General features: G+C 38.2%; 1 protein-coding gene across 2 annotated transcripts; it reads left to right on the top strand.

Moving 5' to 3' along the window:
• Positions 1-1,891: 1,891 nt before the first annotated feature.
• Positions 1,892-23,450, top strand: BAP1 (BRCA1 associated deubiquitinase 1). Of its 2 annotated transcripts, none has more exons than XM_087954927.1 (17): positions 1,892-2,181; positions 5,202-5,231; positions 5,317-5,371; positions 8,028-8,160; positions 8,703-8,822; positions 9,393-9,454; positions 9,539-9,681; positions 11,059-11,137; positions 11,404-11,527; positions 12,422-12,569; positions 12,927-13,111; positions 15,021-15,154; positions 15,849-16,321; positions 17,255-17,415; positions 18,461-18,553; positions 19,260-19,432; positions 21,213-23,450. In XM_087954927.1, exons 1-16 carry the CDS (start codon positions 2,145-2,147, stop codon positions 19,389-19,391), a joined length of 2,109 nt encoding a protein of 702 aa, XP_087811053.1. In that variant the 5' UTR covers positions 1,892-2,144; the 3' UTR covers positions 19,392-19,432; positions 21,213-23,450. The 2 variants fall into 2 exon arrangements, with proteins under 2 accessions (XP_087811053.1, XP_026529027.1); XM_026673242.2 differs by having other exon boundaries at positions 1,959-2,181; positions 19,260-19,332.
• The last annotated feature ends 208 nt before the right edge of the window (positions 23,451-23,658 follow it).

Genomic DNA, 23,658 nt, shown 5'->3' with positions numbered 1-23,658 from the left:
TAACATTAATATTGATTTGTATATATTGTTTTTTAATTTTGTTATATGACACATTGAGTCACTTGATAGTGAGCAGATGGCCATATAAATATAATGAATAAATATATTCATTATATATGGTTGACTGGTCTTCCAGAATGAAAAAACTGTTCCTCGCGTTTTCTTTTTCTTGTCACTTTGCGGTCTGCCCCATTTTGTAAATGGTTTCTTTTTTTTGTTTCCTGCCTTTCCTTGAAGAGAAATTAATTAAATCATGGCCTATTAATTGCAGCTACTTCTCCAATAAAGTGTTGACACTAGATTCCACCTTGTTCAATTTGGAGTCTCATTCAAGGCAAGCAATATGGAATAAAATACGTTTTCTAAGGATTTCATTTCCAAATATTGTACAATATGTTCTGTAGAGAAAATTTCCTTTAGTACAAAATTTATCACAAGAAAGGACATCAAATGGGGCAAAACTCATTTAACAACTGTCTTGCTTAGCAGTGCTCAAAATTGGTCATAGGTCGAGGACTACCTGTAGATGGGCGCCATTAAATGCTACCCTTTGGTAAAATATATTTGCTCTCAAAATGAATATTAATTTATATTCTGAAATGTATCCTCAAATACATCAAAAATCTGGAAAATATTTTCAGAAATATTTTTTAAATTTTTTAATGGGCTTCTTCAGTTCCGAGATATCTTTATAGAAAATGCAATTGCCAATTAACTAGGGTGGATTTGATTTTCAGACTCTGGAGCTCTAGTCCAATGTTAGCTATTAAAGGTGTGCCACCTCACAGGACTATAGTTATGGGGAAAATATAAGGAGGAAGATGCGCTGGATATGTTTGTCGCCTTGAGTTATCTGTAGAAATAATAAACACAGGAAATAAATAATAATAAAAAAATCAAGCATGCCTGTTGTGAAATATGAAATTCTGGATTGAAGACCATTCTACCTATGAATGGTTTGCCTATTGTAGAGCTTGTATGTATGTGTATATGTGTGTATGGAAATATGGGACTCGTTTTACAAAAGTACAGAAAGTGTAAAAAAGTTAATACACGTAAATGTATTAGATACACACACAGGCAAACAGAAATATGTAGAGATGCACAAACAATGTACTAGATAATTATAGATTTGTAACTGTTTTATTCTAACAAGTCTTGTGTCACTTGAAAAAGCATTTGTTTACATTAATCCAAAGATTGAGCTAGTTCAGTTTGGCTTGTGGCATGAAATCAGAAGTCTTTGCGAGTTGCATTACCATCAAAGAAACAAATTTTCAAACGGTCATCTAAAATGTTGCTGGCAATCTGGAGTCCCAACTGTCAGTTCATTACAGTTTGTGCTACGGAATTAAATATAACTGTATTTGCAGTATGAAACCATAGGTCTGTGTGTGAACCAGGTCAGGTACTGTGATAGGAGCAAAATAACAACAGAAACCTGCTTTGTCGCTTTCACACCACATAATCTGCCGCGGTGCTTAAAAAGCCTTTAAAAACACTACTTTAAGGAGATAGAGTCCCAAGGGTCTTCAAACTTGACAGCTTTAAGACTTGTGGACTTCAACTCCCAGAATTCCTTCTCCAGTCATGTTAGCTCAGGAATTCTGGGAGTTGAAGTCCACAAGTCTTAAAAGCCGTCAAGTTTGAAGACCCTTGAATCGCTTGCCATATAAAACACAGCTCAGGCGCAACGAACAAAAGTCACCTCAACGGAAACCCATTGAGGGCAAGCACTCGTTCTCAGCAGCGGCGCGCCCACTCTAGCATTTACAGTCTGCTGATCCCGCCCCGTCTCCTTTTCCCGCACCAATCCGGAGGCAGCGCTAGCGAAAGTTTTCTCCGAGAGGCTACTTGCGGGGAAGTGCCGCCCCTTTGTGGGCCCGCCGTTGCTGCGCGCGCAGCCCGATGCCTCCGTCCTCCTGCCATTGATCCTCCTCCTCCCCCTGCTCTCCTTACCCCCGCCCCCCCCCCTCCTACCCGGCCCGGCTGTCCTGGCTGTGTTTGGGTCACTCCTCCTTCCCGGCTGGCCAGGGAGCCGGGCCTGTAAGCGCGGACCGGATGTGCCCGGGGGAACCCGGAGGTATGGTTCTCCTCCGGGCGCCCAGGACCCGTCATGGCGCTGAGGCCTGACCAAGGGGAAGATGAATAAGGGCTGGCTGGAGCTGGAGAGCGACCCCGGTGAGCGAAGGCGCCCCTGCGAGCTCGGGTGGGGGCGAGGGGAGGAGGAAGAGGAGGCGGCGGCGGCCTGGGCTCCGGAGGGGGGCGCCCTTCTCGCTTCCCGGGGGAGGGGCGAGGGGGGTGGGTGCGGCGGGGCACCCACCGACAGGGCGTGGCTCTGCGTGCCAGCAGCACCGTTACCGCCTTCCGGGCTCAGCGAACCCACTTCGGGAAGGAGCCGCCGTGCCAACGGGCGGGGGCAAGGGGGGGGGGAACCTCCGACCTGCCCCCGAGAGGGCGGGCCGTCTTCCTTGCGAAGTTACGTACCACTTCGGGGAGGGGAGGGTGACACCCTGTTCTTGTTTGGAAATTGAGGTCCCTTGTCTTGTGGTGTTGTGCAGTGGACTTAGCTTCCCACCTTGCTTTCCCCCAGACGATGTATATAACATATGCCCGTGATTCAGACAAACGATTGAATCCTCAGCCTATTCAGTTGAGATTTGTCCCCCTTCCAAGGGAATTGGGGATGGCAATTAAGTGGACGGCATATTGCGTGTTTGAAAGGTGTGGGTACCTGTTTGACCCAAGTACATTATCCTCGTTGTATCTTCCTGGGTGTGTGGGAGGGGGTGTCTTGGTTTTTTTAGGCCCACCTGTCTGTTTTAGCCAAATGGAGGTGGGCTAAGATAACCAGAGGCTTAGTATTCAGGAGTGAAAATAGTTTCTAAAATGCAGTTAAATGTAAATAAGATTTTCAAAGTAAGTGCACTGACTTTTTATTTGAAAATGGTGGTTGAGATAGTTCGTCAAGACTCTGTTGCAAATAAACAGCTCTGTGTTATCGTTAAAAACAACGATAATACCATAATGTGAGTATTACCTATTGCTTTGGCAAAGCTTAAATGTTTATTATATTTCTCCATTGTCTTACACAAAGCCTCTTATTTTCTTTTCAACGTCTAAGAGTCATATAAGGCCCATCATCTGAGCCAGGCAGATTTGGATACTAATTTAGATTTGGTACAGTTGAGTGATTTTATTCCTGACTTATGCTGAATTGGCTCAGAAAGAAAGCTCAGGACTATGGAGCAGAATCCTTTTTTTCCCCCTTGAGCCAATTCAATATTGGCAATGTAGAAATAGACAGCTCGATGCCTCTGGTCATTCTCCTTTTCTACATCAGATTTGACCATGATGTTGTGCATCTGAATCATTACTTCACAAAAGACATAACATTAAATACTCTTAAAAATTAAAATGAAATTATGTTGCTTCAGTAATGTTTCGGTGCCAGCTAGGTCATCTTGAAACAATAACTCCTAGGCCACAACCATATTTCACTCTCTGGAATTAAGGAATTTATTAGTACTTATTCTAAATTGTGAAGATCTTTGAAGATCAAAAACTACAGGTAGTCCTTGATTTAGAACAGTTTGTTTAGTGACATTTCAAAATTACAGCAGCACTGAAAAAGTTACTTGTGACCAGTTTTCACCCGATCATTGCAGCATCTTTTGGTCACGTGATCAGAATTTGAACACTTGGCAACTGGCATGTATTTATGACGGTTGTAGTGTCCATGGTCAGGTGGTCACCTTTTGCAACCTTTGGATAAGCAAAGTCAATGTGGGACTCAGATTCATTTAACAACCATATTACTAACTTAACATCTGCACTGATTCACTTAACAACTGGGGTAAGAAAAGTCATACAGTGGGGCAAAACTCACTTAATTGTCTCACTTAGCACCATAAATTTTGGGCTTAATTATAAGTCAAGGACTACCTGTATACATGAGAACTAAATTATAAAGAAGCCAGGAACTAGTGAAATTGTCAAAGCAGTGGTTCAGATGATTATAATGGCATAGTATAAAATTTAAAAATTTAAAATCAGTATAATTTTCTTAGAAATGACTGATTTCCATTCACTTTGAAAAGGTCCCTGCACGCTTCTCTGCAAAGTGCTATAAATAGTATAACAATAATAAAGCTTCAAGTTTGGAAGATATGTACATATATTTGGTCTGATAAGATTCCTTATATATATTCTCATCAAGCTCCCATCCCATCATACATGCTGGCGATGAAGCAGAGCCTCAGTTACTATTTTCTTGACTGTAGAGTATACATCATCCTTTGTCCTTTTCCCTGCATGTTTAGGGTGTTTTTGAGATCAGGACGTTCCATGTCACCTGACATGAACTGAAGGCAGCCAAGTGGTTGTGTTGACTTTATTGATGTAGCCTGACTTAGATAATACAGGAGTTGCATCTGTCATGATACAAGATGTGTGCTGTTCCACTATATAGCAGCTCATAAAAATTCAGTATTTATTGAACAGTAATTATAGCCCAGCCCAATCTTATGGATTCTGAGGGGATAACAAAAAGATAAAAAGAAAGGAGCAATAACAGAATAAAAACAAATACTTAATATATCAGTGAAGTATTGTGTCAGAACATCTCACACATTACCTTATGATAAGATGGGTGGCCAATAAATTTTATAAATAAATATAAATATATTAAGCTATCCTACAGGCCAAATGCCCACTGAAATAGTACTTCTTTGGCTAGTTTTGGAAATTCTAGTCAGATAGATGCTGTTTATATCCCCAAGTGGAGAATATGCTATATGTTGAAGTCCGTCATTTAAAAGGCTGCTTTTTAACCCTCGTCCCAGGTACCTCACAAGAAAGTGGGGCTTGCATTATCTGATTTTTAGGACCAGGTGATAAAATGGGAGGGCGGGGGGAGCTAGCATTTTATCATTGAAATGTTTTTTGAGTTTTACCTCAGATAGTTATTTATCAAGCTGGCCTTGATTATGCAGTGGGAAATGAATCAGGGCTTATTTAAATGTTTTTATGAAGATGTTCTGTAGAATTTCTAATCTTGATTTTGCATTGGTGCTTGCAGTAGATTGATTAGAGTGAATTATATGCCCAAAATTATTTTTGTAACTAGTGTTTTCTAAATAATAACCTAATAATATCCTCTCCTCTGGTCTCCCCCCCCTTTTTTTTTTTTTTTTTTGCAGGCCTCTTCACACTCTTAGTGGAGGATTTTGGTGAGTACAATCATATGGTAGTATATTAATCAATTCTTGCTTTTTTTTTTCTTCATATACTGACTCAAGGTTTATGTTCATATAGGTGTTAAGGGAGTGCAAGTTGAAGAAATTTATGATCTACAGAGCAAATGCCAAGGGTAAGATTTTGGCTGTTATATTGACTAGAAAAAAAGTATCCTTCTGAAATAATGACACAGTCCAAAATGTATGAATAATGATGAAGATGTTGTTGGAATGTATTGGAAATTATTCCATTTCTGTCAAATAAATGTCAGAAATCTTCTGGAAATAGGCTGGAATATAATGTCTAGCAACATAGCAGAACCGATTGCCAAAAAGGGACATAATAAAGATGTAATAACTGTTTTAAAACACTTATAATGGTGGAATGGAATCACACTTATTTTGCATTCAGTTTTCATTTTTAAGATTAAATTGCTTAAATCAATTCTATTGTTACTTATGATGTCACACAGGTCTAGAAATGTTCCAATCTTTTGTGCTTCAGTGTAAAATAGCACTTCAGTTATAAATAATTGGACAGTGATTCATTTTAGACAGTTTTTATTAAAAGATGATTTTACAAACATTTTTAAACACTATGAAAGAAGTAGAAAAATAAAGAAATAGTGAAAGCATAAAAGTAAAAGTAAAGGATAACAAAAAGGAACGAAACAGATTTCTAAAGAAGCAACTCCCTATCTTCTTTGCATCAGATACAAGCAGAGCAATTACCATCTTTAACTTTCCCATGTTGCACATCATGATTCCCTTTTTCCTATGGACAGACCAGTAAATCCCAAAACCATTGGTTCATTTTCATCTATTTTCAGCAAAGACTCCATGAAGAGTTTCCAGACTTTTATGAAAATAGTTTTAATTCCCTTCTTAATCAAAGAAATCACTGTAACCGTTTCTATACCTCAGTGATCTTCCCAATTCATTCCTCCATTGGGGTTTCTATTCCCTTCCATCTTTATGCATTTAATGGCCTCGGTAAAGTTGCATATATAAAAATAATTGTCAATGAGTCTTTTCTAGTTGATTATTTGTAAGTTCTAATAAGAAAATTCCAGTGTCATCTGGAAGTTCATTTTTGGAACTCTCTACATCATATGTATCTTATGTCTCATATGTATCATACATATCCAGTATCTTTTCACATTTTCATAAGCCCACCATGCATGATAAAATGTTCCAATATGTTTTTGACTTTCCCAACATAATTAGAAGTATCTTTATACATCTTATACAATTTATTTGGTGTTACATTCCAACAGAACATCTTTTTTAAAAAGCTTTCTTTCAAATTGTAGGACACTGACAATGTCTAACTTTTGAACCACATTCTCTCCCATTGATCCATTTGAATATATATGGGATATATGCCCCTGTCCAACTATCTAATATCTTTCCATTATCCAAAATAGATTCATTTCTTTCTCTCTTTCTCTTTTATTTCTTGTAAAAATAATAAAGGCGTATCTTCAAAATATTTATAATAGGGCACTGATATTCCATCTGGGCTAAGAGCTCTGTCTTAGCATCATACATTTCCTTTATTGTTATTGGTTCATTCATTATTTGTGTCTATCTGTTATATTGGTAGATTTTGTTTCTTTAGTCATCTGTCCTCATCAATGAAATTTCTTCTCTTTTACATAGGATTGAATTGAACTGATGACATTTTCTCTGAATACTTACATTATCAGTCAACATAGCTTCCCATCTTGTAATTTTAATATCTTTTTTTCCTTCCTTTCTCAGTCAATAAGCCAGCCACTTACCTGATTTATTTGCTAGCTCAAAATCCTCTGTTTAGCAAAGTTCAATTTTATTTCCATCCCTCTCACCATTATTATAGAAAGTTAGCGCTGCAGAAGTTTAATTTGTTTCAAGATATTTTTTCTCCCCAAAGATCTCATTAGTTTATCCTCTTTTGTCTTTATATCCCTTAAAATATTCTGCATCTTTTCTTGTCTTTGTTTTTTCAATTTATTGTTCTGCTTATAAATTGTCCTTGCATACAGACTTTATTGACACCCTACATATTTTTATATCTGTGCCCTTATTGAAATTATTCTAAAAAAAATTCCTTAAGATTCCTTTTATATTCTTCCACCATTGATTGCATTTTCATCAGAATTCTTCCAATGTGCTAGTTATGAAACTATAAAGCCCTACATAACGTAGGACCTATTTCCTGTGATGTCAGTCCACTATAGGAGCCAACAGGGTTTGTGTGTTTGGAATCCCTTTGATTAAACATCAGACCCAGGAAGCATGCCTTCTCTTTCAAAGCACCTGCCCTTTGGAATATGGTTGCCCCTCAGATCTATGTGGCTCTTCCACAAGGGCATTTTGGAAAGCCTTAAAGACCTAACTATTCTCCTAGGTGTTGGGCTAAGGTAGTTGGAGGTCCTGTTGGATATGTCTGTATGTATGAGTGTTGGCCAAATTCATCAACACTCTTTTTCTCTTTTTTCTGTTTCATTTCTTATTTTGTCTTTGTTTTATAGTCAGTCACCTAGAGTCAGTCGAGTTGGATGATGCCTAAATTGAATAAAAGAAAACAAACTAAAATGTTTTAGATTATAATTCTAAAAATCCTTGCCTAACTCTTTGTGCTCATAGAAGTTGCAGTTCAGTTATCTAAATGTATTAGTTTGCCTACCCCAGAAATTTCTCAGACTAATGTCTGCCTAGAGAATTATTGAATATTGAATATGTTTGTAAATAGAGAATTATCCTTCAAAAGTGATGGATTGCATATTGCAAAATTGTTTTTTTCAGGCCTGTCTATGGATTTATCTTCCTTTTCAAATGGATTGAAGAGCGTCGGTCCCGGCGGAAAGTTTCTACTTTGGTAGATGAGACATCAGTGATTGATGATGACATTGTCAACAACATGTTCTTTGCTCACCAGGTAAACTGATCTGAAGAAAGAAATTTTGCTAGACGGCTTCTCTTACGCTCTTAAGAATCCTACTCTCTGAAAGGGGAAGACTTTATAACTGGGGAATTGAATTTAAAGATGTTTTCCATATAATGTGTAATATGCTTTTGTTTTATATATAATATATGTAATACTTCGTTGGTTTTACTTTTATTATCATATCCACTCAGAGAAAATGTGTTGATAGAATATTATATACATTAATAAATTGCACATTTTGGAAGCTTTGAAGAATTTACTTATTTTGTGGTTTAATAGAAGACAGCATTATCTGTTGTTTTTATTTTTGGTACTTGTTCTGCTGCTTCTTGCTGGAAGATCCTTGTGAGGGCCAGCAGCCAGAATGTGTAGACTACTTAGCCATGACAAAATCACATTGCCTGGAGGGCGCCACAAGAAGGCCAGTCTATACACAAGAGAACAAGAATGTAAATATGGTTTTTGTATAGATAGGCTATTCTGACGGATTGCCATAATTTCAAATTTCATTTAAATGTTCTTTTGCTTTGTAGCTGATTCCCAATTCTTGTGCCACACATGCACTGTTAAGTGTACTCCTGAATTGTAACAGTGTGGATCTGGGACCAACGCTGAGCCGAATGAAAGAATTCACCAAAGGTTTTAGTCCAGAGGTATGAAGGGAGAACAAGTTGGGGGGAGGGGGGGAGGGAGGGAGAGAGAGAGAGAAAGAAAGAAAGAAGAAAGAAAGAAAGAAAGAAAGAGAATGAATGAGTGTGTGTGTGTGCGTGCCTTATTGGGTGGCAATTCTGGATCTTATAGCACATTGAAAGGGCACCAAATTAAGGAAAGTTGGCTTTAAGTAATTATTTTTGTAGACCTCACTTTGTCAGTATTGCTCTTGAAAAAGAATTTGGTGCATTAAAGTTCAGAATTCTGAAATGAGGCTAGTAACTTGCTTGGAGAAATGCAAATAATATTGGCATAAGTGATATTGCAGAGAATTGGTTCAATTTTTCCTAAATAAAAATGTACAAAAAATTGTTTTAAAATCACCCTTACTTAACCCCAAGACAGCAATCCTCATGGCCACGTGATATGACTCAAATTAATTTGAAGGCTTTTGTTCCCTGTCAAATAGAGTAAGACAATTGGGATAGAGCACCTATTTAGGTCTACAAAAAAGGCTGTATGTGATCTTACAGAGTTTCCCATCATTTTATTTTTTTCTTCCAACCTCCCAGAGCAAAGGCTATGCCATTGGGAACGCTCCAGAATTGGCCAAGGCCCATAACAGCCATGCTAGGTAAGTTGGATGAGGGCAGAATATGTGTTTGCTACAATATAGACTAAACTACGTCTACATAGATTTCTTGTCTTTTTGAATCAGACCAGAACCCCGACATTTACCAGAAAAACAGAATGGAATTAGTGCTGTACGGACCATGGAGGCCTTTCATTTTGTCAGCTATGTTCCCATTAAAGGGCGGCTCTTTGAACTGGATGGCCTAAAAGTTTACCCCATTGATCATGGTAAGGAACCTTGCTGCCTTGATTTAGCTTACAAGGGGCGCTGTCTCTCTCATTTTGTTCTGGAATCAAATTGGGGTCATCAGTAGTTTGCTACAAAGAGTACAATAAAGTTGTGCCAAGATTTTAACCATTTGAATTTAAAAAATGGAGTGTGAGGCAGTTGGTTTGAGTCCAAAATAGGCTAATTTGATCCTCAGAAGTATTTTGTAGTTAATACCAAGGCTGCTTCAAGCTTGCAATACTTTTGAAGTTGCTAAAATTGTCCATTTTGCATTCAAATTGAATTTGAGGTGGTTTGTTTTGAAACATTTTGCACACAACTGAAATATAGCAATATCCCAACTGATGAACATAATGATTTGGGAAAATAGATATGGAATAGTTTAGATAGTGGAGGAGAGTGAATTGTAATTATTCTATTCTTAGGTAATGTTCTGTAACATATATTGGGCTTTGTTTGCATTAGAGTGGAAAGATTACAATTCTTTTGACCTTGTCTGTAGCATTAGAGAGCACAGGGCTGGAATGCAGATTAATATTTTGTTTTGTAATTTGAATTTATTTATTTGAATTTTCTGCTCTCAGAAGCATAAGGTGGACAGTAATGTTTAAAAGAAAAACAATAAGCGGTTTAAATGCAGATTAATATCAATAGAATTATTGCTAAAATCATGTAAGAACAAGATGTTTGTATTTGAATTTTTAGATATTTTATACAAATATATTTTGTATAAATATATTTTCAGTTTGGTAACTCATTGTGTGAGTTAGCTTGAAATAATTTCCTTCAGGATTTAGGTTTTTTTTTGTTAATTGTCTTTAAAGCACTGCATAGGTAAAGGCAATGGTTCCCCTCGCACATACATGCTAGTTGTTTCTGGCTCTGGGGGGCAGTGCTCATCTCCGTTACAAAGCCGAAGAGCCAGCGCTGTCCGAAGATGTCTCTGTCGTCATGTGGCTGGCATGACTAAACGCCGAAGGCACACGGAACGCTGTTACCTTCCCCCCAAAGTGGTCCCTATTTTTCTACTTGCATTTTTATATGCTTTCGAACTGCTAGGTTGGCAGAAGCTGGGACAAGTAATGGGAGCTCGGTTACACAGTGCTAGGGATTCGAACCGCCGTACTGCTGACCTTTCTGATCGACAAGCTCAGTGTCTTAACCACTCAGCCACCCGCACACCTTTTATTTATTTTTTTATTTAGTTTTCTTTTATTAATTGTCTTTAAAGCACTGTGTATCTCAGATCAATAGCCAGATAACAAGGAAGAACCTATTGCACAGTATGCAAGTCAGTTTAACAAATTGTTCTATTAGTAGAAACATTTGCTCTGTATATTTCTATATTTGCCTTTTCTTTTATTTCCTTTTTCCAGGGCCCTGGGCAGAAGATGAGGAATGGACAGACAAAGCCAGGAGAGTTATCATGGAGAGGATTGGACTTGCTACAGCAGGGTGAATGAACAAATAAATGCATTTTAGATTTATGTTAAAATTTGAGAGGAGTATTTGAGAAGTGATGTAGTGTTTGGGTGTTTACTGAATAGAAATCCTCTTTCGGTTTCTGAAAAGTTCTGCAGTGCTTGCACAAGAATTGAAAATCAAGCATATTTATATATGCCACCGACTGTGATAGTTAGGTTGACATGAAAGTGACAGAAGAGATTTTGCCATAATTACTTAGGATTGGAATGCTTAATACCCACTGTTATTTCTCACAGGGAACCATATCATGACATCCGCTTTAACTTGATGGCTGTGGTACCTGACAGGAGAATGAAGTACGAATCTAAGCTACACATCTTAAAGGTGAACCGGCAAACTGTACTGGAAGCTTTACAGCAGGTAAGAAGGAGATAAAGAGAAGATAAGATTAAAAGTCACATATCTTTTCTGATTACATCTAGCTTTTGAAAGAGACAACAATTGGTTCAAGGTTGAGGATCACCAAGCAGAGCAGAGTTCTGAGTGCTGAATAACTTTTCCAGAAAGAAACTGAAAGAAGCTCACAGACCATGTCTGCTAATCGAGTTGATACTTTAAAAAAAATCTTTTTTCATTGTATTTTTTTTTTCACCATGGTAACTCTAGTTGTCTCCTCCTCCTCCTAGTTCCTCCTCCTCCTCCTCCTCCTCCTCCTCCTCCTCCCCCCTCCTCCTCCTCCTTTCAATGATACTTAGATTATGCCTCAATACCATTGCTTGCTTTTAATCATAAATGGCCTATGATCTAGAAACATATATTAACAAGAAGGAAGCCCAAATATTAGAAGTGGGTATGAACATGGAAGAGGCTTATGCTAGGTGGGTGGGTTATTTTGTACTTGCCTTTGAAATCAGAACTGTTTGAAATAATATGAGTCAAAATCTTCAGTGTACTAAAACTGCTTTTTGTCCAGACACACTGATGGTTTATGAAAATTACTTTGGAAGTGGCTATTTGCCATTAGTTAATTTTTATAATTCCTATTTATTTGTGGAGTGTTCTATTCATATTATTTTGTATTGTGAGATAGTGGAGAAATAGCATTTTACAGGGAATATTTTATTACTTTTTTATTTTTGTAAGTTGCTCTTAGTCTCTAAGGATTTGGCAACCTGCACATTTAATCATAATCTCAGACTCTTTTCCCATATATAATGAGTGTATCATTGGAAGCTGTATTGATATATAGGAAGCATGATCATTTTCATTTTTCTGTTCTTTTGTGAATTTTATTACTCTATTTTTCTACGTAAGCTCATCCGAGTGACTCAACCGGAACTGGTACATACCCAGAAATCTCAAGAGCTCCAGACTTCTGAGGAGCCCAGGTCAGCTAACAGCAAGAGCTCCACCCCACTGGAAGCAGGAAGAACACAGTTAATTCCAGAGAGCTCCCAAGCAGGTATGGAGCACTGAATATTTTAAAAAAACAAACAAACCAGAGCTGCTAGGAATGTAGAATTTTATTTGAGCAAGGTATGATCCCGGAATAAGGTTTTTGCATCCCAAAGTTGATTATAAGGGAACAGTTTTGTCAGTGTAATCTATTCTAAGCTTGACTTCTCAAAGAAAGTCATTGTGGCCTTGAACTTAATGCAACCAGGATTCTAATAGTTAGGCAGCTCTAGACAAGTGAGACATTTATTCCTTTGGGTGAAGGTATGGAGATTTAGAAAATGGTTAGGGTGAAGATGGAAGTATCCCAAATATACTGCCTGAAAATATGCAGCTTGAAAGTTAATGCATGTGCATTTTGCAGAGGGTACTGAGGATTCTAAAGCCCAGGACTTGCCTGTCTCAACCCAGAGCCCTCCAAGCAAGGCAAAGCTGAGCACTAAACCACATGTGAGCAGCATAAATGGGGCCCTGTCAGCTCCCAACCCCATCGTGCAAAGGCTGCCGGCTTTCTTGGATAACCACAACTATGCCAAGTCACCTATGCAGGTGGGATTTTGGACAACATGTTATCTTTTCTGCACTATATGCCACACTCAATATAAACTGAGCTTATCAGACTCTTTCTTATCAGAGCAGATAGTTGCACTTGTTGGGTAAGAATTCTTATTTTATTCTGTTTTTGCCTTGGATGTTTTTATCATTAAATAGCTGGGAATCATTTTTTTTTTTTACCTAGCAGTATGGAATACTTAAATACATGTATGTTGAATTTCTATTCACCTATGTTTATTAAATTTACATGCTACCTGCTTCACTGTCAAATGACTCTTGGTGGCTTAGAACATCGTAAAAACTGCAGTATAAAAGAATTAAAATATTAAAGCATTGAAAACATCTAACATTAGAATTTCATAATTTTGAGTTTTATTTGATGAATTTTTGGTTAGCAATGCCTATGCATTTTTAAATCTTGTCTTCATTTGTAAATTACCATCATTGGAATGTTTAACCTTGAGTTTTTAATATCTTCTTTCCAGAGGTGTTTATGAGAATGTACTAGATTTTGTTAAGTCCCTCTGAATCATTGCAAAAAGTATAACCAGTAAGCACCAATATTGTGGCTCTCGGAACCCCTGGTGTTGGTGGGATGAAATTTTCATCTCTGTTTTGTGTTTTTGACAAATACTAGGGATTTAGTGAGTATAATGGTTGACTTAAGTCTTGCAGTGTATTTTTTGTTTGTTTGTTACAAAGAACTATAACCTTTGAAAGACTCTCATGTTCACCTTTCTTCTGCGGATGAAAAGAACCCCAAAAAACCCCCACCCCCCCCCCCCCAAAAATTTTTCCCCCCCCCCCCCCCCCCCCCCCCCCTTTTCCCCCCCCCCCCCCCCCCCCCCCCCCCCCCCCCCCCCCCCCCCCCCCCCCCCCCCCCCCCCCCCCCCCCCCCCCCCCCCCCCCCCCCCCCCCCCCCCCCCCCCCCCCCCCCCCCCCCCCCCCCCCCCCCCCCCCCCCCCCCTAGATGTTAATGATGGTTTGGAATTTAGTTGTTTCAAAATCTCACACACAGAATATTTTTATAATAAAATTGAAAATGAATTTTCATTAGCACTATTCTTTTATGCCACGCAAACCAGTGCATCTTGTGTTTCCATGCAGAAGCAATTAAATGTAGTCATCTCGCCTTTCTGCTTCTTTCATGAATGCAGAATATTTGAACACTTTTCCAGTAAAGAAAATACTTGAAGGAATAACTACTATTTTGCATATGCTATTCAATGTATAATCCTTCTTAAGTTGAATAAAAATCAACTTGACCGCTATTTGTTTAAAGGAAAGTCCACTGTCAAGAAACTTCCTAGGATATTGTACAAAAATGGTATTTTTCAAAAGGGAACCGGATTTCCCCTCCCTTAATAATATTTCACTTCTCATACAAAAAAGTGCATGATAGAGATAATAGACATGTACAAAACCCCACATTGCTTTACACCAGGGGTCTCAAACACAATTTACCTGGGGGCCGCTGGAGGCAGAGTCTGGGTGAGGCTGGGCCGCACATAGAAGTGTTTAGCCAGCTAGCGACGCATGGAGAACGCACTAATATTATACTTTCATATCACAATGGGGACCACAGGATATCGTCCTGCGGGCCGCAATTGGCCCGCGGGCCGCGAGAATGAGACCTCTGCTTTACACCCTTTCTACTTAGCAAATAAGAGACTTAAAACTATTTTAGATAGTTTACTCTGTGTACTGTCTGGAAGGGATTTTCATAGTGTGCATCGTTGTTTTCTTTCTCTAATTCAGACTTACGAGTGAGTGCCATGTATCCTTTGAGCAGGAGAAACAGTTATTTCTTAAGTACTTTTGTTTTTAAATATGGTCTTTGGAGGATCAGAGATCTTCTTAGATACTAGCCTTATCTGAAGCCATCTGGATGACCGTATTTCAGGAGGAAGAGGACCTTGCAGCAGGAGTGGGCCGAAGCCGAGTCTCAGTCCCACAGCACCAGCAATACTCTGATGATGAGGATGACTATGATGATGACGAGGATGAGGAAGTGTGTAATACCAATCCTGCCATCAGGTATGGTCTGATGGTGTTCAGTGGTTACTCAGTCTGCCGTTTTACCTGGGTCAAATTTGAGAGTTCTCCACTTCCAGTTCTTGAAAAATATTCCAGCATTTATAGTTGTACTACGTAGGGCTGCATGAGAAAGAAAGGTGTTTTGCACCTTAGCTTTGAGATGAGGCCCAATGTCTTTGTGGAAAGAGAGGAGTGTTAATATGGAACAAAGTTTATGTGGGTAGGTCCATCCTATTCGTAAATCATCAGTTTAGAGAGCTATTATATGTAGTAGAAGCAAGGAACTGTCCGTTGTCTAATCTGGAAAATGTGAAAATTACAGTTGCGTGGTTTTTTTAAAAAAAATCTACAAGAGTTTGATATATAGCTGGAAAGAGAAATGGCAATAGATGTACAAATTGGGGTCAATGAATGACATCTGTGGACTGTTTTCATAATGGGATGTTTGATCTTCAGATATTAGAAAAAAGAGACTATTTTAGCAAAGTGGTAATTACAAAAACATATAAATGAAATCACAGAGATATAATTGTGTAAATATTGTGATGCTACAATAACATATCTTAATGCTATATAATATTTATTTTACCTTATTAAAATTGAGATTGATATATAAAAACATAATTTTGATTGCTACTGCTAAGTATAACCTCCACAGATTAATATTTCCCCCACTCTCTCTGGCTTTGGACAGTTACAAGAGGAAGGGCCTGGTGAAACAGGAGCACCTGATGGGCAGCGGAGACGCCCAGCTGTCTATGCTGCAGCCCAACACCATCAATGTCCTTGCGGAAAAGCTGAAAGAAACTCAGAAGGACCTCTCCATTCCCTTGTCTATTAAGACTAGCAGTGGAGGCACAGCAGTAGCTGTTGTTGCCCACTCTCAACCATCTCCCACACCCAGCAATGAAAGCACGGACACTGCCTCAGAGATCGGGAGTGCCTTCAATTCCCCTCTTCGCTCCCCCATCCGATCAGCCAATCCCACTCGCCCTTCCAGTCCTGTCACTTCTCATATCTCCAAGGTGCTGTTTGGGGAGGAAGACAGCCTGCTCCGTGTAGACTGTATACGCTACAATCGGGCTGTGAGAGATTTGGGTCCCATCATCAGTACGGGTTTGCTGCACCTCACAGAGGAGGGAGTTTTCTGCCCTCTTACTGTCACAGGTATGGTTCCAACAGAAAACGACAGTTAACTATTTTCTTACTCTTATGTGGGTCCTCTTCTTTGCTTGCTGGGCAGTTGTGGGGGTCTGTTTGGAGGACTCTGGTGATTAGCAGGATGAACAGTAAGAAATTGAATGTGGAAGGGCTTTTAAATTTGGATTCCAGGTTATTTTTTGGTACCTCCTAATTTACAACTTTAAACATATTAGCACTTAAGGCAACGAAGGTCAGTGCTGTTTGTACTCAAAAGGGCTTGTAACAAAAAAAGGACAGTAGGTAAGATGAGCATCATATTGATTTGTTGCACTGTCTTTGGGCCTAGTAAAGGACTCAACTAGGGTAATGGCGTTCTGGATGACTTGCTCAATTTCTGGCGAGTGATTGCCCAACTATATTTCAATCATTATTAATGTATAGGCAAGTTTCTTGGACAGACATTTTGTGAATGCATTTATTGCCTATTCGCAATATTCCAAACATGTCCAAAGGTTCAAAAAAAATTGTTGTATTTGTGGACTAAATCATGCATCACTAGTTGGTAAGATAACTACTTAGGACCATTTTTCATTCTGCTTCCAAGTGCTTTTCAAAGTAGATTTATACACCATACAATGGATGGGAATTCAACGAATAAACTCATTGGAGAAAATTCCCCTTGCCTCTGAGTTTTTGTGAATAATGTAGAAGGCACATAATTATGAACAATCCTGACAGAAAAATTCTGTGTGTGCTCTGAATGGGAGCTCCTTCTCTGTTGAGTTACCTACTTTTCCAACACTGGTTTATAAATGAAATGTTTTTGTTATGGGCTCCTGGGCTAAGAACATGCATTGTTCGGCTTAGAAAGAAAATACCATTATTTATTCCTCCACAGTACTCAGAATGTAAAAGAAGATAACATTGTGTTTAATAATTCTTCTTTTTGTTTTCCAGAGGGTGCAAAAAACTCTCCTCAGTCTAGCAAATCAAATGAAGAGGTTCAGATTATTGTAAAAGCGGAAGCAGCGGACTCTATTGAGCCTCGTGACAGCAAGGAGAAGGCTGGAATTGGCCGGTCTACTGATCCCCCTGCTGGGGAAAAATATGTTCCTAAAGTAAGTTACTTTTGACCTAAAGCAATTCTGTGATGGCCGAAAGTACTTTTGGGTGCTATTTGCTTAGATTTGGTTGCATTGGCTGGACCTTGCTCATAAATATGTGACAATAAACTTGACAGGAATCTGCTTTTTCTTGAGTCTTATCTGAACTTCATAGAAAATGCATGGAAAAGAGACTCTTTGGGCAGAGGGACAAAGTCATCACTTACCAGTCTGGTCACTTCATCGTAAAACATCATTGTAGCTACTATAGATGTTTTTAAACAACAGTTGCCTCTCCTCTGGGTTCGGTGCTTGAGTGAGAGAAGAGAGAGAAGGGAAGTCCAGATGTCTTTATGCTTTTGCATAGAGGGGCTTGCGCAGCTCCTGCTAACTCGATGTTCTGATGCTACCCCTATTCAGAAAAGATTCTGAATGCAGTTGACTAGGCATCTTTTCCAAAACAATATCATAACAAAAGGTCGTTATTATTAAGAGTGACAAAGCCCAGTAGCAAGGAACCACAACTATGGCAAATTGAGTCGCCATGGGCAAATTGGCGGCAATATAAATTCAATAAATAAATAAAAAAACAAATAAATTATAGTGATAGCTCTTTAAACAAAAATTAAGAATGAAGAAAATGCTGTTCTTGACATAGTGTTTTTCTCTCTAAGACCTATTACTCTAGTGACATGAATACTGAGAAAAGTGCCAATAGAAAATTTGAAATAGCATCAAGATAAGTGTTTACTTTTGCTGTAAGAATTTTTAGGCACTATTTAATTTATGCTTACGTCAAGATAGTTTACAATGACTTTTTTCTCCTTTAATTTACCAAGTTGTGTTACTTTATTGACACTCTGGTTGTTCCCTGTTGGGTGTTTTGGGATTGTAGAAGCTTTTTATTTTTTAAAAAAATAGATTAGTTAGAGGGGGGTCTACTCTTAGAATAAAGTTATACTGAGATTTTGCTAGTGCTTTAAGCGGATTATGAGGTACTGCTGTGCCATTAGCATTAGTGAGCCATTCTGCTTATACTGCTACTGTTTTGTTTTGACAGGAGCTCCTGGCATTGCTTAAGTGTGTGGAGGCTGAAATTGCAAACTATGAGGCCTGTTTAAAGGAGGAAGTAGAGAAAAGAAAGAAATTCAAGGTAGCTAATAGAGAATATTGTGTTGTTATTTTTGTTACTATTTTTATAGCCATCCACTTTTATACACTCTTGGTGGCTTACAAATACCAAACGATAAAAGCTGTTAATATTTGATAAGATCATTATTTTCTCAGATTGAATTCAGTTCTTAACGGGTACATAGACAATCCTGCAATTTTCATAGAAGTAGTTAGCTTTTCCACTATGTGTTTTTGACTCCCAAACTAGTTCTGGGGTTTCCTGGTTAGTCTCCTATTCAGTTTCCAGGCAGATCTGAGCTTGCTCAGGCTTGTTCAATTCTAGTCAAATTGTAGATTCAGTTGAAGATTATGTCTTGGTAGATTGACCTAATATTCTGATTTGAAAACAAATTAGAAGTTAAGTCTTAGTCCAGCAAAGTCTGAATTACTGTGTTTTCTTTTTAGCTCTGCTAAGTATGGATTACAACATTTAAGCTTCTTACCTGAAGCTGGAAATCCCATTGTCTTTCAATTATTACACAAGGGGCAAAATGTTGAGAACACGAAGAAGGTTTTTTGGTCTTTTTGATTTAGTTTACTACTGTGACTCTGTTTTGGAATGCTTTTTAATGATCTTGAATCTTGTTCACTAGCCAAAAGATAAGTGTTGGCTTTCCCCCCCCTCTTGTTTGTTTCAATACTGCTGTTGAACAAATACTCTGTTTTCCCTTTTCTAACTTTCTTAGATTGATGATCAGAGGCGAACTCACAATTATGATGAATTTATATGTACTTTTATCTCCATGTTGGCACAAGAAGGTGAGAGGAATTTGATTGAAAGAGCTTTTCTTTGCACTGTGTTAGAACTCAGAGGTTGATAAACAGCACAAAACCAGCAACCTTTTGCTCCAAATCAGAGGTAGATTTATTTTTCTAGCACAAATAGCAACATGAAAAGAATTTATAATCTGTCTTTCCCACCTATAAGTGTTCATAAATCTTGATGTCTTGCAAAATTCCAAATAATAAATAGTGATAGCTGTAACATATAGTGTTGAAAGTTTGAAATGATCACAGCCAAAAAAGCTAATGCAATCCTAAATTGTATTAACAGAGGGATACAGTCAAGATCAAGGGAAGTACTAATACCACTCTATAAAGCCTTAGTAAGACCACACCTAGAGTACTGCATCCAGTTTTGTTCACCACATTATAAAAAAGATGTTGAGACTCTAGAAAAAGTACAGAGGAGAGCAACCAGGATGATTAGGGGACTGGAGGCTATGAACAGTTGCAGGAACTAGTAAGAGAAGGATCAGGGAAGACATGATAGCGGTCTTCCAATATTTGAGGGGCTGCCACAGGGAGGAAGGGGTCAAGCTATTTTCTAAAGCACCTGTAGGCCAGACAAGGAATAATGGATGGAAACTGAACAAGGAGAGATTTAACCTGGAAATAAGGAAAAACTTTCTGACAGTGAGAACAATCAACCAGTGGAACAGCTTGCCCTCGGAAGTTGTGGGAGCGCCATCAGTTAAGACTTTCAAGAAGAGATTGGACTGCCATTTGTCAGAAATGGTGTAGGGTCTCCTGCTTGGGTGGGGGGTTGGACTAGATGACCCGCAAGGTCCCTTCCAACTCTGATTATCTGGTATCCACTAAAAACACAGCAGTAATTAGATAGGCCCAGGCTATCACAAGGACTTTGTGATCTGGATTCTAAATTATTATCTCTTGCTCTAGTTTTTATAGTCGTTTATAAAAATGAGTGAACATTTAACGAATACTTTCTATTGAGTCTAATTTACATAAAATATGTTTAAGATGGTGGAAGAATTAATTCCATCATTTTAAAAACCATTTGATAGTTATATATCAGGATATATCTGTGTTTGTTATTCAAAATATGTTCATCTATTTCCTACTTAGTCTTTAGCAAATAGGAAATCTTGCACGTGGTAATATAGTGTCAATAGTAGAGAATCAGACAAGTGCTTAAGTTAAATACACTGTAAAAGGCATTCAGAGATCAATCAGTTCAGTTTTAGTGATGATGAAATAATAATTTACCCTACAGAATGTTCCATTAACTCTTCTTAAACGAGGACTATCAGTAGAGCAAGTTTTCCATGAATAATCCAAATAAAACTATCTTACAAGTCAACACTTTTTAAAAACAGCTTGTGAATGAGATTTTGATCAGTCTTTTGAGTAATATATGTTTTGATTGGTCAATACAATAATTTCCCCACCTGCTTCCATTAAAAATTAAATTCAAATATGTATGTTTAGGATTCTGGTTATCTTACATTGTGATTTCCTATTGATCAGGAATCTTTTATATCGGTAAACGTGATTAATCTGAAACTAGCAAGCCTTCTTCACTGGTATAACTTTTCCCAGATATTTATTGCTAACTAAAAGGGAAAGTCCATATAAGGAAGGAAGGAAAAACAAATGAACTTTTGGCACTTCAAAACGAGCATTTATTAAGACATAACCATTAGAGAATTTGAGCTGAGAAAGGTTTACTCCATAAAAGTTTAATGTCATAGTAAATCTGGTTAAGGAGCCATATGATCCCTTTTTGGGTTTCCATAGCAGGAATGCAATCTTCTGGACTTCTATATTTTAAAAATGTTGAAAGGGAAGCAAGATTTGCTTCTGTTTGGCTAATCTTATGCACTATCATTTTGCAGGAATGTTGCCTAGCCTTGTTGAACAAAACATCTCTGTTCGTAGACGGCAAGGGGTCAGCATTGGGCGTCTCCACAAGCAGCGAAAGCCCGACCGACGGAAACGTTCCAGGCCATATAAAGCTAAACGTCAATAGTCTCAACCTTTGGACAGGACTTAATTTCCTCTGCTTGCCTCTTTGATAATGTGGTGCATATACTTCACGTACTTCTTCACCAACCAGAGAGTGCTCAGGACAGAGCTTTGCACTGAAATTGTCTTCAACCGTGATCAGTATTAGTGTGACTACGTCTACCTGTATTCAGCTGGATTTTAGACATTGCTCCAGGGGTTTACCATTTGGGCATCCAAAGATAAAGTTTCCCTCCAGAGGTGGATGTGAGAAGCATAAAGAGCAGGACCATTTGAGTATTTGGCTGACACTGCACTTGAATATGTTACTTAGCAACCTAAACCAAAATGCAGTGCATCTTGCAGTAGTAAATGGCAGTCTTCAGAGGTTTTACGTGAATATTGCTTAAAAAGAAATAAGTAAAATCTTTGCAGTTTTGTAGAAGTGCATTTCGGTTAAGTTGATGCATTGTTTAGTTCAGAGACAGTCAGAATGTGCTATATCCTCGGGATTAGCTATTTTCAGGGGAACAAATATCTGCATTTACATCTTTTAAGTATGTGTGTGTTTCCTGAATCAAGTTCATCACTATAATGTTCAGGTAGTGATGACCCTCATTCTATTGAACTATATGCATCAGGCTCCCTTCAAATCCCAACTGGTCTTCAAATCCTGCTAATTTTTCTCTTGATTCCCCCAAAAAAAAACAAAAAACAAAAAACACAACCCACTGGTGCTGACACAGAGAGGAGAATTTCCTTTATGGGTTTTATATGTCCAGAGTAAGGTCTTTTGGTATGAGGGTATATTTGTTCATCTGTAACAGCCTGTAGGCCTTGCAGTCTGGAATGTATTTTCTTTGTATGTATGGAAGTTATGCAGACACCATGATTCAAACCATGGAATTAACTTATTTTTTTAGATTTTCTTTGGCAGTTGCTCCTTTTTACTCAAATTCCTAAAACCATTTTTAAGATATCAAACTATGTGTGGAGACAAAGTGGCTGGGTGCTACAATTTGCCAATCAAAAATACAGAAAGATATCCCCCATCCCTTTTTTATAATGAACTGTTAGAACCAACATTTTGAAAGAGATTGGGATAAAGTGCTTCAATGGGGATATGAATCATTGTTTGCGGGGGTTTTATGCTTAACATTTCAGGGGAAAAATGGAAATATTCTATAGCAAAATAATCCCTGTGTTTAATGTAATCTTACAGTCAAGAAGTGGAATAGTGAACTTTTTAGTTGTCTATGATGTAAGGATAGGGGAAATGTAGAGCAGAAAGGGCTGGAGGCCTGGTTTTGGGATGGCAAGTCTCTGTACCGTAGGGTTTTAGTCTGATATGCTTACTTGGAGCCCTTCCAGCTGACTTCAAAGCTTGCAGGTGGAAAACGTCTGCAGATTGTAGGTCCTCTGAAAAGATAGGGCACAAAGTAATAATTTTGCATTACTGAGTCAATGGTATCCCTTTCCTATTGATTATAGCTCAAGTTGGAGCATCTGGCTTATTACCCTGCAAGAGTATAGATGATATTTGGCCAGCAGGATCTGGTTATCATCTGCCTTTGTCTTCCAGAGCCACCTCAGCACCTCTCATTCCAGTCCATTTACAGTCTCTAATTGCAGTGTAATCAGTTACCTACCTAGATACTCCTAAGACAAGTGTTGTTACCAGCTTCTCCTTATTTACATGGCTTTATCTTTGTCCTGTAAGAACAGTCCTTTGTCAATACAGCAGATTTATAAATGTTTTTAAGCTTTTGGCAGAATGATAGTAAATTTGCATTAAATTATGCTAGCTGATGGCCAGAGGAACCTTGCAAATTGTTTTTGGAAGAACAGTTTAACGTTTCCTCTGCAACTTTTATTCCATGAATATGTACAGTTGAGTCTCTTAGTATAGATATTAAAATCATCATGAGATTCAAAATAAGATCAATGTGAAAAGGAATAGTTCCTGAGAAGATGGTGAAATATATTTGCTTTCTTTGCAAATATGTACAGTGCCTGACTGTAAAATTACTATTTTTTATTTGTTGACAGAATCACCTGTCTCTTGCATTGTCAAGTGCTGTAAATATATCAGTTCTGTTAAAAATAAAATGTATCTCTAGTCTTCTGGAGACGACTGTATAGTGGAATCTGTACACCAGAACATATGTACAAATAGCTCTATAGTGAATTGGAATTTGGGGTAACATTTCTGAATAAGAAATTACCTTCAGTGTGAAAATCTAACAGCACAAAACTAGGCAAGGAGTAATGTTTGAACTACTGCTGAACTTGGCTTTGGCTGTTCCATACAACTGAGAAAACATTACACCATGCCAG

The sequence above is a fragment of the Notechis scutatus genome, chromosome 2 (assembly GCF_049901735.1).
Source record: "Notechis scutatus isolate UNSWTSFEM ecotype Mainland chromosome 2, rNotScu1.2, whole genome shotgun sequence".
Taxonomy (NCBI): domain Eukaryota; kingdom Metazoa; phylum Chordata; class Lepidosauria; order Squamata; family Elapidae; genus Notechis; species Notechis scutatus.
The sequence above is the reverse complement of the archived record's forward strand: the minus strand, read 5'-3'. Positions and strand labels throughout refer to the sequence as shown.

What these genes read in the sequence shown, in the direction of transcription:
- BAP1 (XM_026673242.2), top strand. Translation starts at nt 2,145, where the DNA reads ATGAATAAGGGCTGGCTGGAGCTGGAGAGCGACCCCG. An exon ending in ACATGTTCTTTGCTCACCAG is followed by an intron (nt 8,161 to 8,702) that starts GTAAACTGATCT and finishes TTTGCTTTGTAG; the next exon opens with CTGATTCCCAATTCTTGTGC. An exon ending in AGAAAAGAAAGAAATTCAAG is followed by an intron (nt 18,554 to 19,259) that starts GTAGCTAATAGA and finishes TAACTTTCTTAG; the next exon opens with ATTGATGATCAGAGGCGAAC.